The sequence below is a fragment of the Panthera tigris genome, chromosome F2, assembly GCF_018350195.1.
Source record: "Panthera tigris isolate Pti1 chromosome F2, P.tigris_Pti1_mat1.1, whole genome shotgun sequence".
In the NCBI taxonomy this organism is placed as follows: Eukaryota; Metazoa; Chordata; class Mammalia; order Carnivora; family Felidae; genus Panthera; species Panthera tigris.
The window spans coordinates 53,969,972-53,988,630 of NC_056676.1; the positions used below are offsets into that span (position 1 = coordinate 53,969,972).

Below are 18,659 nucleotides of genomic sequence, written 5' to 3' on the forward strand. Positions count from 1 at the left end.
CTTTTTCTCACTGTAAAGGATGTGCTTATAGGTGCTGAGTTATTACACAAATACTGTTCAATCATGGAAACGTTATTTTTCTATTAGTGTATAAAAAGTTAAGTGTGGTTAAGGTAGTAAAGAGAAATTGAGTAACTTTTTTAATTTTAATAAATATTTTACATTTGATGCATATAAAACACTTTAAAAAGCTAAGGTCTCTGTTGTAAAAATAATCAGTACACAAACATGATAACTATCAGAAAAATATCAAAGATCCTGCTACATAATGTGGAGTTTTTGTGGCTCCTTTACTGTTTACTACTTATACTTCATTTCTATATTTTACAAAAAACATTTGAGAAAAAATTTCCCCCATCTTTTTTCTTTCTAGGGTCCTTCCATTGCAGTGTGATTTCATCATCAGAAAATGTCATAAAATGTATTCTTCATTCAACAGGGAATACATTTAGGATTACCAACAGTGGAGAAGATTCAGGTATCAGCCAACATTTGTATATTGTAAATAATGGAAGCACTTTACCCTGATATTGATTTTATTTTCATTTATTTAATACTTCAAAGTATTCAGAGAATAAATATTGCTATTTCTTTCTATAATTGGTCAGTAATTTGTCTATACTTTATCTCTTTGACATAGGGGGCTACATATAGAATGAGCCAGTGGTAGACTTGAGTCTAAAACGCTAGACTACAATTGCCAAGATGAGGAATCGCCATTCGATTTTATTGCAGTCCCAAACCTACTGAGTGTCTGTTGTTTGTTATTGGTCATAGGTCCCTAAATAAATATTCAAATTGACGTTATATAGATTTTCGCATGCCTCTATGCCTGAGAAAATTATGTTTAAAAAATTGACCATAGCTTTAAAAAAACATTCCATGTGACATTTCTGAACAACTTGTTATTGACTTTCTGATTTTTTTCAAACTGTTTCTTGATCATCAGTTTTGGAGGTGAGTGGCTTATTTTTTTCCTTAGCTTCTCATGATCATACTTTCCATTATTTCTGTTTATTTTTGTTACATGTTTAAATTATGCACATAAAAAATTTAGGATGTTAGCCTAAAAGAGTTTTTTGCTAGTAGCTGTACAAAAATGCAATATTTGCAAAGATAATTATTGAGAATTTTTACTCCTTTTCCTTTTTTCTTTTAAAAATGTGTCTCAATTCTTGCTCCTAGTACATGGATTAGGTTATGCCTGGTCACCATCAGTCTTAAATGTATCTGTGGGAGACACAGTGACATGGCATTGGCAAACACATCCATTTCTCAGGGGAATAGGATACAGGGTTTTCTCTGTATCCAGTCCTGGAAGTGTAATTTATGATGGCAAAGGATTTATGAATGGAAGAGAAAAGTCTGCATCAGGTATGTTTCCACTTTGTTGAATTTTGTGTTATGTTTCTTTTTCCTAGATATAATAAAAGGATATTGTTTATATTTAAAATACTTTTGTATAAATAATATGTATAAATACACAAATGATTTATTTGACATTGTATTGCTATAGTAAAAACATTAAAAATTTATAAACCTATTATAAGTGAATGTAAGCAATGTATTTTGTATATCAGAGATGATTTCTGATATCAGAAATGTCTTTCTTCATTCTGGAATAACCAACCAATTGAAAAAGTATTGAGATAAGCAAAATACAAAGAAAACTGGAGTATGTTTTAATCACACCAAACTAGTAGCAAGTAACAAACTTCTGTCGATTGGAATCAGCCTTAAAATCAGTATTTCTCCTAGAACAATTCAGTGTAAAGTGTACTGTTAGACTGCCTGTTTTGTTTTATATATATATATATATATATATATATATATATATATATATATAATCACTTTGAACTTTTTCTCATGAACACAAAGTATTGTTTATTTTTCACTGCATGTTGAGTTTTTCTTTAAAATTTGGTAAGTTATGCCATACTTAACGTGGTTTTCTAGAAAAATTAATGCTGGCTCTTGTCTTCCTGGAATGTAATTTCATTATACAAGATGGTTCTTTTATAACCAGTGAATCATTTTTTTACTACTTCCTGTTGAAATGTCATGTGCATGAAAAATAATAAACCTGTCATCTGCATGTGTGTTTGAATGATCATTTGAAATTTCTTTTTGAGGATGCATTAATTGCTTGTATTTATTACATACAATCTTATTTTATGGCAGGTTCATTTTCTTACCAATTTACTTCACCTGGAATCCATTATTATAGCAGCGGGTATGTTGATGAGTCTCGCTCTATTTTTCTCCAAGGAGTCATTAATGTTTTACCAGCTGAAACCAGGCACATTCCCCTGCACCTGTTTGTGGGTAGCACTGAAGCTACATACGCTCCAGGTAAGAGGGTTAAAGATGGAAACTCTGTTACTCCAGTGACCCAGGGTGTATGTGACCTTTCTGGAGGAGGAGGCTGATGACTAGGTCTAACACTGCTTCTGTCTCTGACCAACCACACGACCTTGAATAAATCTGGACTGTTCTAAGACTGGAATTTGTTCTATAAAATGAGGCCCATGTTAATGTTGTCCTACCATTCTCCCAGAATCCTTGTGTGCCTCAAATGAGATGTAGTGTGAAGAAGTTATGACACTCTGAGGGCACCTGGATGGCTCAGTTGGTTGAGTGTTGGCTCATGTCATGATCCCAGAGTCAAAGTCTCCAGCCCTGCATTGGGTTTCACACTGAGTATGGAGCCTGCTTGAGATTCACTCTCTCTCTTTCTCTCTCTCTCTCTCTCTCTGCTTGTCTTCCTCAGTCCGTCTGCCCCAATCATGCTCTCTCTTTCTCTCTCTCTCTCTCTAATAAAAAAAAAAAATGGGCCACCTGAGTGCCTCAGTCGGTTAAGCATCCAACTCTTGATTTCGGTTCAGGTCATGATCTAACAGTTTGTGGTTCCAGCTCCATGTCAGGCTCCGTGCTGACAGTGCAGAGTATTCTTGGGTTCCCTCTCTCTCTCTTTTCTCTCTCTCTCTGCCTCTCTGCCACCCACCCCCACTCACACTTTCTCTTAAAAATAAATAAACTTAAATAAAAAATAAGGTTCTGACCCTCTGTATGTGCCCCAAAATATATTAAGATGTGAAATGATGTTAGTGTTTTATTTTCCCTATAGAATCTGGCTTTAGAAACATTGAAAAGGAAATTATTTTTATATTCACTTTTCTCTCTTTACTGCACCATCCTTGTCCAGGTCTTTAGTTTAACTTTGTATTTCCTGAGCCCGTCTTGTCATTAAAACAAAAGAAAAGAAAAAGTTTTAATGGAGTATAAGCCACCACCATTAAAATAAAGAGTAATGCATTCTGAGAACGGTTCTTGTTTTAGAATATTTATACATGACTTACAGGTAGTTCTTTTTATCTAAAGGACCTGTGAGTTTGCACTTGGGAAGCTCTGGGACAGACTGCCTAGCAACAGAACCCCAGTGTGGCCTGAACAATACTGGGGTTAAAAATTCAGATAGATTGGTCTTTGAGCTTTCAAGTTGTTTTTCACCATCTATAAGCAACATTAGTCCATCCGCTGGAACACTACATGAATTGATAACAATTACTGGATGTGGCTTCAGTAATCTCACATGTGCTAATAAGGTAAGAATATAATGATCTCCTTTTTACTACTGTGTACTCAATAAAAGGAAAATGTTTCATCCATAACCTCATAACGTAATTCCTAACAGCTTTATTGCAATATAATTCATATACCATACAATTCACCCATTGAAAGTGCATAATTCAATAGCTTTTAGTATATTCACAGAATTGTGTATCTATCCCCACACTCAATTTTAGAACATTTTACCTTAACCCTTAGACATTATCCCCAACCTCTCCAACCCTTCTAGCCCCAAACAACCATTATCTATTTTCTGTCTTTATGGATTTCCCTATTCTCGACCTTTCTTATAAATAATTGAGTAATGTATAAATAATAGAATGATAATAATAATAAAATAGAATGTATAAATAATAATGTGGTCATTTGTGACCAGCTTTATTCACTTAGTGTAATGTTTTCAAGGTTCTTCAATGTTATATACTATGTTTATCAGTGCTTCATTCCTTTTTATGGCTGAATAATATCCCATTATATAGTATACACATTGTATTTATCCATTTATCATTTATGGGCATTTAGATTGTTTTCACCTTTTTGGCTATTATGAATAATGTAGCTATGACCATTCATGTATGGTCATAATTTAGTTTTAAGATTGATCCAAGAGATGCTTTAATCAGCCCCCCAAATCAGTTTTATGAGGAAAAAAGTTTGCACATGATTAAATTTTTAAAATTCAGTTGCTGTTAATATAAAATTTAAGTTCACTCCAGAGTAATGTATTGACTTGTTTCCATATTCATCTTATTTTCAGGTTACGATTGGTAGCTACCCCTGTATTGTAGAAGAAAGTAGTGATAATTCCATTATTTGTCATATCGACCCTCAAAACTCAATGGACGTTGGCATCAGGGAAATTGTCACATTAACTGTCTACAACCTGGGCACTGCTCTCAATATGCTGTCCAGTGAATCTGATGGGCGTTTTGTACTTTTGCCAAACATCGACATGGTGCTGCCAAATGCAGGATCAACTAGCGGAATGACCAGAGTGACCATAAAAGGCTCTGGATTTGCGGTTTCTTCTGCAGGTGCAGAAGTCTTTATGGGTCATTTGCCATGTAAAGTTCTGTCCGTAAATTACACAGCCATTGAGTGTGAAACATCTCCCGCTCCCCAACAGCTGGTGAAAGTGGATCTTCTAATACATGGAGTGCCTGCCCAGTGTCAGGGAAACTGCAGCTTTTCATACTCAGAAAGTATCACTGCTTTCATAACAAGAATCCTCCCAAACTCCATCAAAGGACCTGGAGAAGTTCTTATTGAAGGAGACGGTTTTGGCACTGCCTTGGAAGACATTGCTGTTTTCATTGGAAACCAACAGGTCAGAGCAATAGATGTTAATGACAATAACATCACCGTGCTGGTGAGTCCTCTCCCAGCTGGACTTCATCCTCTTAGTGTTGTGGTGGGAAGTAAAGGTGTGGCTCTGGGGAACCTTACTGTTAGCAGCCCAGCAGTTGCATCTGTCACACCCATTTCTGGAAGCATTGCTGGTGGAACTCCTTTGGTGATCACAGGAAATGGCTTCTATCCAGGCAACACCACAGTCACTGTTGGGGATGAACCTTGTGAAATTATTTCTGTCAACTCCAGTGAAGTCTCCTGCAGTACCCCAGCAGGGATGGTTGGGAGGGTCGATGTGAAGATCTCCGTTAATACAGTTGCTTATCCAGCTCTGTCATTTACATACACCTTGGAGGATACTCCGCTTCTCAGAGAAATTGATCCAAGGACAGGTACTCCAATGCCTTCCTTTTATTGTCTTGATATGATATTATCAGTAATATTTACTAGTGTAGAAATGGAATAATGTTTATCTGTGATTATTAAGATGTGTTCTTAGACAATCCACTTAACTCAATTAATACATGGGATTTGAGTTCTGTGTAGTTTCCGTTTTGTGATTATTTTTTGCACATTCTTACGATGAAATTTTTAGTCAAATTCCAACTTCTATTTTGAAACAAAATCCCCATTAACATGACCTGAATTTCAAAATAAGGAAGAAATAGATGGGTATCTAGGAGTTGAATTGATAATTTATGTCATTAATGCTGGTATGGCACAGGAAACAACTGTTAAAATTCAGGGGTAGGTGATCTTACTAAACATTGAGACTTTTTCTATGTATCTTGTTTCCATGAAGCTACAATTGAATACTAACTTATTAACTCAACAGAGTACTTTTTAAGAAGGTAATTGGCCCATTCAGATGGAAAAAATATTATGAAATAAGATTTGCATAAGGATTTAGCATAACTCATTTTTCTAAGCTAAGAATAGATTGAGATGTCTTCTTAATTTTTTTTTGTCATTATTCTATGCTGTTTCTGATAATCAAGGTGTTGGAATGCTTATCATCTACATAATGAATTCTGGAGAGGCAGCTATAGTGTAAAGGTGAGAACATGGCCTTGATGCCTAGGTTCAAATCTTGGTTCTTCTAATTTATAGTAATACAACTTTGGACAAATTTTTTTTAAATATTAGTTTCCTTATACATGCAAGTACCTACCTGATAAGGTTAAATAAATTCATTCATAAAATGTAACTTAGAATGGCAACTTTAATAAGAAAATAATTAAATGTTAGCCTTAAAAAAATTTTTTTTTACATTTATTTATTTTTGAGAGACAGAGACAGAGCATGAGCAGGGGAGGGGCAGAGAGAGAGGGAGACACAGAATCTGAAGCAGGCTCCAGGCTCTGGGTTGTCAGCACAGAGCCCGACACGGGGCTCGAACTCACAAACCGCGAGATCATGACCTGAGCCAAAGTTGGACGCTCAACTGACTGAGCCGCCCAGGCACCCCTAAATGTTACCCTTTTAAAAGGCTATTTAAAAATAATCTTTTTAAGTTTATATTACCAGAAAATGTGCCAGGTTTGGGTAAGATGTATTCTCTCCCTTCGAGAAGTTTGCTAGTGAAATTTTCTTTGATACATTAAGTTTTCTCATTTAGGAATTTTTTTTTAAAGCGAACATTAATATAGCAATAACATACATTTCCCCATGTATTTGTAATCATTGCAAATGATGAATTGGATATTGGCATGTGTTTGTATTTCTGTGAGCCATTTCTGTTCCATCTTTTTGCCTGAGTGTATCCTTCTTTAAAAAAAAAAAAAAAAAAAAAAAAAAAAGGTTTATTTAGGGACACCTGCCGGGCTCAGTCGGTTGAGTCTGACTTTGGCTCAGGTCATGATCTCATGGTTCGTGAATTGAAGCCCTGCATCAGACTCTCTGTGGTCAGTGCACAGCCTGCTTAGAATCCTCTGTCTTTCTCTCTCTGTCCCTCCCCCAGTTGTGCTCTCTCAAAAATAAATAAAACATAAAATAAAAATTAAAAAATTAAAAATAAAGTTTATTGATTTTGAGAGAGAGAGAGAGAGAGAAGGAGAGAGGCAGAGAGAGAGGGAGAGAGAGAATCCCAAGCAGCACAGGCTCAAACTCTTGGAACCGTGAGATCATGACCTGAGTCAAAATCAAGAGTCAGACTCTTAACATACTGACCCACCCAGACACCCCTGAATGTCTCTTTCAAGCAATGTATTTGAAGTTATGGAACTTGCAGACAAGGGAGAACTGAGCTGCTTTATTTACCAAAGAGATAGGCAATAGATCAAACTTAGAACAACACTTCCATTTGAAAGGTGAAAATGCTAGACAAAATTAAAAATTTAAGACTAAAAAATCATTTTTTTGGCTTGTATCTTAAAACTGTTCCTAACATGAAAGATCTTATTAATTTCTGTGGTCTTTAAAATGACCATTTAAATGTCAGTGGTCTTTACTACGGTCAGTTATATGGCCATTTTTACCATTACTACTTGAATTAAAATCAGCCTACTATTTGATGACTCTATGTGTAACAAGTTATGTTGGTTAATATCTATTCACTTATTCTTTAAATATGAAGGCATTCATTTGGATGAACTATGAAAAATTCCATGTGTTTAATGCCCTTAATGCATTTTTGTGAAAAGGAAGAAGGATTGAAGTACTTTGTTCTTTGTGCATTTATTCAAGGCATCAACATTCATCTATAATTCTTTAAATTAATTCCTTGTTTCTGTATTTACTATCTTACCTATCATAATTTGTTTATCAAGTATATATATTGAAAATATTTAAATTAAGAAAAATAATCCATCCTCAAAAGAGTTGCCAATATCAGGAAAGTACTAAAAATAAAAAATTCTAAGCCTCATTCATAAGATATACTCCAACTCACCACCCTGCTCAGACATTCATACTTTTTTTTTTATTTTGAGAGAGAGAGAGAAAGAGAGAGAGAGAGAAAGCATGATCAGGGGAGGGACAGAGAGAAAGGGAGAGAGAGAGAATTCCAAGCAGGTTCCACACTGTCAGTGCAAAGCCTGACGTGGTTCTTGAATCCATGAAGCACAAGATCATGGCCTAAGCCGAAATCAAGAGTCAGACACTTAACCCACTGAGCCACCCAGGTGCCCCAGGCATTCATACTTCTTAATTCTAAATCTTTTTCTTCTCTCTTCCCCTCTTCTGCAGTAGCCTGAATTAACATTAACAATAGCAGAATAACAATGTGCTGGAAAATAATGAATGTTGAGATAATTTATAGTAAATATACTATAGATTATAATATATGGTATAGCAAAACTTTGTATTTTGTTAATATTTTTTAAGCTTTAAAATACTGGATATTATTTTGTTTATGGAAGTAATTAAGTATATCTTTCAATGCATATATAAGTACTGGATATATTGTTTTCTTTTTTTTTTTTTAAAGGTCCACCAGGAACCCAAATTCAAATCACTGGATCTAATTTTGGTATTGATATCTTGGAAATTTCCGTGATGATAAACAACATCCAGTGTAATGTAACCATGGTCAATGATAGTGTATTGCAGTGCATCATTGGAGATCATGCTGGTGGCACCTATCCTGTCATGATGCATCATAAGACAAAAGGCTTTGCTGTGTCCACAGTTGTATTTGAGTACCCACTTACTATTCAGAATATTCATCCAAGCCAAGGTAGCCATGAATGTGTAGGAACCTAAAAATATTTTATATTGTTTCAGTAAACACTTAATCTTATTTAAAAAAATATTCTTTAAACACTGCTAAGATTCGTAGTTCCTATAACGCATTGAAGATAGTTTGGTTTATCCATCAAATAAACATGTGCATGTATCAATGAATCACTTCAAAATATTCATTTACTGCCTATATTTCTCTTAGTGTTAACATAATTTTATAAAATCATATTTAGACGTCACTGACCTATAATTACGAATACATAAATATTTTTTTCTATTTGAAAATTATTTTAGTGGTTATAGAAAGTATAATCAAGGTACTCTTAATTAAATAGTAATTTTGCATTTATGTTTTGACTACTCTGAAATTCCTTTTGACATCTCTGGTAAATAAAATTTTAGTTCCTAGAAGTAGTTGAAATAAATGACAGGATGTAATGTTTACTCAGTAAAGGTTTTAAATTAATACCATCAAAAGGAATTCTGTTGCATTAATATAATATATACTATATAATTTCAGTTCTAAGAATCATTTCATTTATTATAATTTACTTCCATTTCAGGTTTTGAAATATGTACACAGAGGAGGTTTTCATTTCATTAGCTGTGTTTTTCCCTTTTATTTTTCTTTATTAGGGAGCTTTGGTGGTGGTCAGACCATGACTGTGACAGGCACTGGGTTTAATCCACAGACCTCAACTATATTAGTGTGTGGCTCAGAATGTGCAGTTGACAGGCTTAAATCCAATTACACAACACTATTATGTAAAACTCCACGTAATAATGGTAAGTAGTCAGAAAAAAGAGTGGCAGTCTCTGAGAAATGGCTAATGTTAAAGAAATCAGAGTCTAAATTTCTTCTTCTAAGATTTGGAGGCAATTGAATCACCTTTATGACTGTCCTCATTTAAAAAATTTCTTTAAAAAATTTTTTTAACATTTATTCATTTTTGAGAGACAGAGAGAGACAGAGCATGAGTGGGGAAGGGACAGAGAGAGAAGGAGACACAGAATTCGAAGCAGACTCCAGGCTCCGAGCTGTCAGCACAGAGCTCGACGTGGGGCTCAAACTCACAAACTGTGAGATCATGACCTGAGCCGAAGTTGGACGCTCAACCAACTGAGCCACCCAGGCGCCTCTGACTGTCCTCATTTTAAACAATTTCTGTAGAACTTTGTTTTCTAGGTTTATATGTCTTTCAAGACTCATGACCTTTGGGCTAGATTAAATTGTTTATAATAAATTGTGGTTTTTCAGTTTATCAGGTAAACTGAGCATGCCTAATGGAGAACACATTTTTAATTCCTATTGAACTGTTAGATTTCCGTTAAAGATAGGAAAGTATAATGGTTATGAGTGTAAACCGTGATAATGCATTGCCGAGATTCAAACCCAAGCTGTGTCTTTGGGCAGGTTATTCAACTACTCTGTGCCTCAGCTTCCTCATCTATAAACTGAGAATAATCACATTTTCCTACTTTATTATTGTAAGGTTTAATAAGTTAATGTATGTAAAGTGGATGGAATGATATCTGAAACATGAGATGTGATTTGCTGTTGTTATTATTATTACTCTTATTTATTTTTATTTGGTGGTTAAGAGCCCGGGCTCCCAGGAGCCCCTGAATTTCATTTTTCCACTTACTGTGTCACCTCAGTTAAGTAACTGAACTCTATTTCAGTTCATGCATCTATTAAGTGGAAATATTATTAACCCTAATTCTTGGGTTATCGTATTATTGTGAAGTTTAAACATCTGGTATTTTAAGTACACAACACATTTTAATTATCCAGTGAAATTTAAGATGAAACAAAAGGAATGCTCTAGGTGAATAAAAAATATGGTTTATACACATTTAAAAAAAATTAACAAAATTTGAGGAAGTCTTTATAAACATTTTTACTTCTTCTCTGACTTTTTAAAAAATGTTTATTTTCGAGAGACAGAGGGAGACAGAGTCAGACAGAGTCCAAGTGGGGGAGGGGCAAAGAGAGAGGGAGACACAGAATCCGAAGCAGGCTTCAGGCTCTGAGCTGTCAGCACAGAGACAGACATGGGGCTCAAACCCACGAAACATGAGATCATGACCTGAGCCGAAGTTGGACACTTAACCAACTGAGCCACCCAGGCACCCCTGACTTCTTAAACAAAGAATATTGAAGAAAATATAACACTTTTATGAATGAGCTTATTTATCATTTCAACATCAGTTTATATGCTGATTTTTTTTTAATGCAACAGTGCTGTCAAGATTTGTCGAGGTTTTTGGGGCTGTCTTGATGCCAGCTCTGCTTCTTTGTACACTTTCGTACCAGGTGTCTGTGTTCTTTCTGTCTCTTAGCTCACTTCCAGCTGTCAGTCCTTGCTGCTCTCAGCCTGTGTGTCTTACCAGTTCTCCCTCCCTTCCTGCTCTGATTTGTGGTGTCGCATCCTCTAGGGCTGGAAACCACAGGGAGGTTTGTACCATCATCTACAGTAAGAGTCTCCAGTAAAGGGTCTAAGGGGTTTTCTCTTTGACTACATGCATGAATTTTGACATTTTTTGGCTATTGCTAGAGATCCTTATTAATTGAAAAATAGCCTGTGTATATTGGAAGTGATTACAGGGAAAGGAAGATGTTATTGAAAATGGGAGTTTTGGAAATGAATAAGGGCCTGATGGCAGAGCTGTCCTCAGTTTGATCCTCTTCTCATAGGCAGAGGACCTGAGCAAGCCTGTGAAGTGAGTGTGGTCAATGGGAAGGATTTGTCACAGTCCACGACCCCTTTTACGTATGCCATGTCACTGACTCCACTCATCACGGAACTATCTCCCAAGAGAGGCAGTACAGCAGGGGGCACCACACTTACCATCATGGGATCAGGCTTCAGGTACTGTCTTCACACACACATACATCGGTGTGTATAAGCTCAAGGCATCACTCTTCCTTTCTCCTATGCAAGGACAGTGCTTAAAATACTCACGTAATGTGTACCCATCTGCTCAGAAGTCATGCTTGAGGCACATCCTAGTACTAATAGCCAACATTTATCAACTACTTACTCCATGTCAGTCACCTTCCTACCCCACAGAAACTTCCTGCCTTACCATCTTAGATATTTTTATCCCATTTTATGGCTAGGAGACTGAAATTAGGTTAAATAACTTGCCCTAAATCCTAGTCAGACCCCAAGTATAAATCACATCTTGTTATGTTTCCCCCACTATCTCATCACCAACCATGATCTGCTTCACTGAGTTGATGAAACATGTCTTCCATCATGTCCATTTCATTGTAAGTGGCCGGATTCCTTCTTCCTAAACATATTCATTATTTGGCTCAAATTTATATACTGCACTGTCATTATTCTTCAAGTGGATAAGGCTGACTTCAAAACCGCAGATCATTTACATCATAGAAGGCAATTTTAATTTCTCAAGTACTTAATTTCTCAAGACCTTGGACTTGAATTTTTACATGGATATTAAATTCTGAAGTCTTTGAATTTAGTGAAAATAATCACATAAACAGAAGGATCCCTGAAAGTCTCTACCAAAAGTGGCTCTTTAGAGACCAACATGGATTCTTTCAATAAATTGAACCCAGGCAGTTTTTCTCCCAGCACTGGAATGCCTGCTAATTTGTACAGCTTTATGTCCTGTCTTCTTAATCTCTGTTTACTTTTTTTCTTAACACATAGTTTGAAGACTTGCTATTGAAAAAAGTGTCAGTCTGCACTTTGATGGATCATAGAGTATTTGCATTATTTTTGCAGTAGTGCATATCATTAATAGGGTTTGAAAATGTCACCTAGAAATTTGAGGGAAGAAAGTCAGTGTTTTGTTTGTCCCCTTTTTTATTTACAGTGAAAATATGCAGGATGTTCACATCACCATAGCTGAAGCCAAATGTGATGTTGAGTATTCCAACAAGACGTATATCATCTGTGTGACAAATGCCCACACCCCTTCAGGGTGGGCTCCAGTTAACGTCAACATCAGGAGCAATGGCATGGCCAAACTGGTAAAGGTGCTGTTGAGTATAGTACTAATGACAGTAATAGAAAAGTAGAAGAGAAAGGAGAAATAGAAAACATTATGGGAGATGACATAATTGTTAATGGACTTTGTACTCTGTTAATGTCTCCAAAAAATAACTGAAATGTAACTATGCTAAATTTAAAGTAACATGTTTTTGTTGCTTGTTATTAATATTTTATGATTTCAGGTTTTTACTTATTCTGGATTGTAGGCTAATTGGTAATTGATTTTTCACTTTATAATTATTGTGAAATAAACCTACAGACAGCTGTGACATATTTAAAGTAGATTAAACTTGGGGCACTTGAGTGTCTCAGTCAGTTAAGTGTCTGACTTCAGCTCATGATCTCACAGTCTGTTAGTTTAAGCCCCGCACTGGGCTCTGTGCTGACAGCTCAGAGCCTGGAGCCTGCTTCAGATTCTGTGTCTCCTCTCTCTGCCCCTTCCCTGCTTGCGCTCTGTCTCTGTCTCTCTCTCAAAAATAAATAAACACTTAAAACTTTAAAAAAAAAAATCAGGTAGGGGCGCCTGGGTGGCTCAGTCAGTTAAGCGTCCGACTTTGGCTCAGGTCATGATCTCGCGGTCCGTGAGTTCGAGCCCTGCGTCAGGCTCTGTGCTGACAGCTCAGAGCCTGGAGCCTGTTTCAGATTCTGTGTCTCCCTCTCTCTCTGACCCTCCCCCCCGTTCATGCTCTGTCTCTCTCTGTCTCAAAAATAAATAAACGTTAAAAAAAATTAAAAAAACAAAAAATAAAAAAAAATCAGGTAGATTATACTTTGTTACTAATGAAAATGTTTCCTGGTTTAGGTTCCTTCTTGTTTGAGAAGTTGAATGAATCATTCTGATAAAACGTCTGTATTTAAAAGCTTCTCGTATTTTATTACAGGATGATGCTGACTTCCTGTATGTCGATGCCTGGTCTTCCAACTTCTCATGGGGAGGAAAATCTCCCCCCGAGGAAGGGTCTCTAGTTGTTATTACAAAAGGACAGACAATTTTGCTGGATCAAAATACACCTATTCTGAAAATGTTGCTTATTCAGGGTAAATTTCTGACAACCTGCTTATTAGATTCTGTCTATGGAATATTTCTGTGAATAAAATTTAATTAAAACTCATGATTATGAATATTTATAGTGGTATGATGTTTTTAATACAATATGGAATACTGTGTTCTTTAAATTGAACATTATAATCCATTTGTGGTATGCTGTTATTTAGTGTGTTGTAACCATAATCTTTTGATGAAATGGAATGGAAAATATCAGAGTGTCTTGCCTTCTTATGGGTAAGCACCTTCTAAAGTTAAATGTTGTTTTGTGAAACTTTTGTTTCAATAATAATGTATGTGCATGTGCCTATGCCTCTCCACATGTGGTGAATCACAATAGTAAAAGGTATTTCCCATTCAGAAAAGGACTGGTATAGTGGGCCCCAGGGGTTATAAAATCAGAGAGATTTGCTAAATTCTATGCTAAATGACCACCCCAACTCCCATTGGGTGCCAGGTTGTGACTCTCACCTTTGTCTTTCAAACTACTTTCGTTGTACTTGGGCTTTTCTCTGCTTCTTGATATTCCATTAGTACAGAGGAGGAAATAACCAGAACTGTTACAACTGCATGTAAAAGCAACAATGTTTGGTGAAAGTAAAATGTTTTGGGCTTTCAGGTATCAACTTTGCCATAATGGCTTTAGCTGCTCAAAAACCTTTGTATTTTGTTTTTGTTTTAACTTCCAGGATAATAGTGTGTTTCAAGTATTTGAAGTTATTAACTCTTGGACCTTTGGACAAGTAAAGTTTACTGTTCACAAATTTACATCAGTCTCATAAAAATATATCTCAGCACATTCTTTCATAATGCTAGTCAGGCTCTAGGTGTTGCTGGTGCAAATTAGTGGATAGGAGTTCAGAGCTAATGTCAGCATTGTAATGATTTCTATAAAAAGTGCTTTTCTTTAATTTTTAGTTTAATTTAATTTGACTTTTTCTTTTCTTTTTCTTTTCTTTTCTTTTCTTTTCTTTTCTTTTCTTTTCTTTTTTTTTTTTTTTTTAGAGAAAGAGAACACAAGCAGAAGAGAGGGGCAGAGGGAGAGAGAAGGAGAATCTTAAGCAGAATACATGCTCAGCATGGAGCCCAGTGCAGGGCTCAATCCCATGACCCTGGGATCATGACCTGAGCTGAAATCAAGAGCTGGGCGCTCGACTGACTGAGCCACCCATGTACCCCTAATTTTAATTGTTTTTGGCCTTAATTTATATTTTGAAGACTTGTGTTTATAGAACATGTAGCTGCACTATTTAAAAGCGTAGAAAATAACAGTGGTCAAAGGAAAATAATCTGTCTAGGGATTTAATTTTCCATCAACTCTTGGGTCTTGTCTGAAATTTTTGTATTTTATATTGCTAAAAAGCTGAAGTGAAAGTGACATGCATAGTGATAGCGGATAAGAATAAGAAATTAGGGCTGGCTCAGTCCGTTAAGTGTCTGACTTTGGCTCCGGTCATGATGTCACGGTTTGTGAGTTTGAGCCCTGCATTGGGCTCTCTGCTATCAGCACAGAGCCTGCTTCCTCTGCTCCTTGTCTCTCTGTCCTTGCCCCACTCACGCACATGCCCGCTCTTTCTCTCAAAAATAAATAAACATTAAAAAAAGAATAAGAAATTAAAATTTTATGTGTAATTTGATAAATAGCTTTTAATAATTCCTTTGTTATATTTCAAAATTGTATGGTTCACAGGTGGAACTCTAATATTTGATGAAGCTGACATTGAACTCCAGGCAGAAAATATTCTAATTACAGATGGAGGCATTCTTCAGGTATACGAGAGAAACTGATATGGAATCCTTGCTAACCTCTTTCCATCTCTTTGTAAAATACCACTTGTAAAATGGATGGTTAATTATAACAAGCCCTCACAAGTTTATCTTTATGTAGGTCTCCATTACTAGTGTAAAATCCCCTTTTTGGGAAAATGTCTTCCAGAGTGTTCTTGTGCTTTTAATGGGAAGAGAATAGCATACTATCATAGAGCCAAATTTTAAATAGAACAGAAAAAAATAATAGCTCTGAAATGTGGCTAAAGTCAATCAGTATACTTTCCAAAGATCTGACTAGAAAATGTAAGGTTTATCTTCTGGAAGAAAGATACTAACAACCGAGCAATCAATTTCTCAAAAGAAAGGGTTACTTTTTAAGTGGTTAAAACTGTGGATATTGACTTAACTTTCCAAATGATGCCTGTGAAATCCCTTGCAGATTGGGACAGAAGCATCCCCGTTTCAACACAGGGCGGTCATTACCTTGCATGGGCACCTGCGATCTCCTGAGCTCCCAGTATATGGCACCAAAACTCTGGCTGTGCGAGAGGGAATCCTGGATCTGCATGGTAGGGCAGCCAAAAGGGCTCAGGGAATTGGTCCAGGAGATACTAGGCAGGAAACAAGGGATAACCCTCCTGACAACTCTCTAAAGGAAAACTTGCCAAGCTTCTCCTGTCTTTACATGTCCCCTCTTTGTTCCTCTTTATCTCTGCCCTCCCCTTATCCAGGGCAGGTCAGCCCTTCCTACTACCAAAACTCACAACCCAAGTCACTCCTGGGGACACCATTCTGGATCTTCTCTACACCGTTCTGCTTCTTCCTTTGTATGTGTTCCCACAACACCTTTTGCCTATTTCAGCACCTACCAGAGTACATAGTGATTATTACTGCTTTCATTTGTCTATATACAAAGGCATTAAGTCTGGAAGCAGAAGATTGTAACTTCTAATGTTTGTATTTTAAAATGGGCTCTTTCTAAAATATAAGTTTATAGTTGTACTTCTATATGACTATATTCTGGAAAATTACCAGCAAATAAAAATGATTATGATCATGTTTGAGGTATCAGGCTTACTTATTTAAAGGAAGCATGGTGTGAATCCTTTTTATGTTAAAGTCTTCTATGTTGCAATAATCTGTTTCTTTCATAAATTTAGAATGTATAAACACAATCCCTATTATGATAATAACTGTCACCCTGCATTGTGCTAAATAAATAATGTAATTTTCAGAACTTTACACATTTCATTTGTCTCTAGATTATCAATATAAGCAATTTATATCAACAATGGCAAAGGTAATAGGCTGCTGCCTGTTTTAACAATAGTATCAAATCACATTTATATTGTGTTTTTATAAAGATGATTGTTTTAAATGGAGTATATCATTGCAGAAGGATGATTTTTAGTTTTATAGACCCACACATGTTATCATAATGTAATTGTTACTTTTATAAAGCAAGCATTCCAAATATTTCTTTTTCTTTTTTGAGAAAGGTATAAAATGCCAAGGTAAAATGAACCTTTCCAAAGTTGATTCAATCCAGGCAAATATGAAAAATACATAAAGCTCTCACTATGCAAGAAAACACGTCTTTAGACATACTCAGTCTGGGGGCACCTGGGTGCCTCAGTTGGTTGAGCATCTGACTTCAACTCAGGTCATGATCTCATGGTCCGTGAGTTCAAGCCCCATGTCAGGCTCTGTGCTGACAGCTCAGAGCCTGGAACCTGCTTTGGATTCTATGTCTCCCTCTTTCTCTGCCCCTCCCCTGCTTGCGCTTTGTGAATCTTTCTCTCTCTCAAAAATAAACACTGATTTAAAAATTAAAAAAAAAAAGAAAGAAAGACTCAGTTTGTCTGTTGGCTCCAGGTCTGCCTGTTTCTGTGATCTGGACTCGTCTGGCTCATACAGCAAAGGCGGGGGAAAGGACTTTGGTTTTACAAGAAGCAGTAACTTGGAAACCAGGCGATAAGATTGTAATCGCAAGCACAGGTCACAGGTATGATGTCTTCTGGGCATGATAACTTTGATTTAGAATAGAGATTTTTTTTAACTCTGCAAAAGAGGGATGATCCAGAAGGTCTACAACTATTTGATTTAAATTTGAAACCTCTAATAAAGAAATATAAATAGCCAAGTACGTATTTGCTAAATGTTAGCATCAGGTTGAACACCACTGTGTTGTTTTAATTGGTTAATTTCTAATAGGAAAAAGTATAAATTTGAACCTATAAAATGTATACTAATGAAATATTTTAGTTGTTTTTCACAGATAGATTCCCATGTAAGATTTTGCTTGAAAAAAGCATTCTGCTATTAAGTCATTTAAAACCTCTGACTTAGAGCTTTAGCTAAATACATTAATGAATGCAAAAATGTAAACGAGCTGCTTTATTTGGGGTCACCAGAGAACACGTTGTCAGGCTGCTGGGGAACTCTTTCATATGTTACAGTCTTAGCAGTGGTTCCCATGGAGCAAGGTTGTTAGTAATGATTGAAACAAAGAGAAGAAATTATTACAGATTGAGTGATGATTAACACGACCTTTTACATGTATGACATTTTACAATTGAAACGGCCTATGACCCTGAATTTCTGCTTAATTATATGTATTAGCAAACGAGAAATAAAAAGAATAAAAATAATACAGCTACACCAAGAATATTGGTGGGGAAAGGGAGCAGAAAGAGCTTTATTTTTGCTTTATTGTACAAATTATGGGTAATAGCAAAATTGGGTATGGTCATGCTTATCAGGTAACAAGTAGTAATTTATGGTAAGAAACAGCTAAATTATGTTAAGGTCGTGACTCAATTTAGAATTAAAATTCAAGATGGCATTTTGATTTTGCCATTTTCCAAGTTAAAAATAGACTTGCAGATGTTAGGAAGAGTTAAGTATATACTTAGCTTTATAAGTGCCCTTTTTTTTCCTGCCTTTGGAAGAAATTTTCATTACATAATGGCAAAATAAAAAGCAGCAAAATGAGAGGGCTTCCGAGTAGAATAGAAGGTTCTTGTTTATAGCTTTTCTGTGTGAAATAACAGGGTAAATTTAGAATTTAGCTTAGAGGTATTTAATTTTAAGGAACAAGAATTAAGAAGTTTCCCACCAAACTGAACTCATTGTTTACTATTTCATTCATACGT

General features: G+C 35.9%; 1 protein-coding gene across 1 annotated transcript in view; it reads left to right on the forward strand.

Moving 5' to 3' along the window:
- PKHD1L1 (PKHD1 like 1) overlaps positions 1 to 18,659 on the forward strand; it is a 158,151-nt gene that overhangs the window by 65,162 nt on the left and 74,330 nt on the right. The window contains exons 34-46 of the mRNA XM_042973164.1: positions 374 to 478; positions 1,186 to 1,374; positions 2,182 to 2,352; positions 3,382 to 3,605; positions 4,388 to 5,372; positions 8,408 to 8,656; positions 9,298 to 9,447; positions 11,360 to 11,534; positions 12,511 to 12,667; positions 13,571 to 13,727; positions 15,425 to 15,504; positions 15,944 to 16,073; positions 17,380 to 17,509. Coding sequence (XP_042829098.1) covers positions 374 to 478; positions 1,186 to 1,374; positions 2,182 to 2,352; positions 3,382 to 3,605; positions 4,388 to 5,372; positions 8,408 to 8,656; positions 9,298 to 9,447; positions 11,360 to 11,534; positions 12,511 to 12,667; positions 13,571 to 13,727; positions 15,425 to 15,504; positions 15,944 to 16,073; positions 17,380 to 17,509 — 2,902 coding nt within the window. The remainder of the gene's footprint in view (positions 1 to 373; positions 479 to 1,185; positions 1,375 to 2,181; positions 2,353 to 3,381; positions 3,606 to 4,387; positions 5,373 to 8,407; positions 8,657 to 9,297; positions 9,448 to 11,359; positions 11,535 to 12,510; positions 12,668 to 13,570; positions 13,728 to 15,424; positions 15,505 to 15,943; positions 16,074 to 17,379; positions 17,510 to 18,659) is intronic.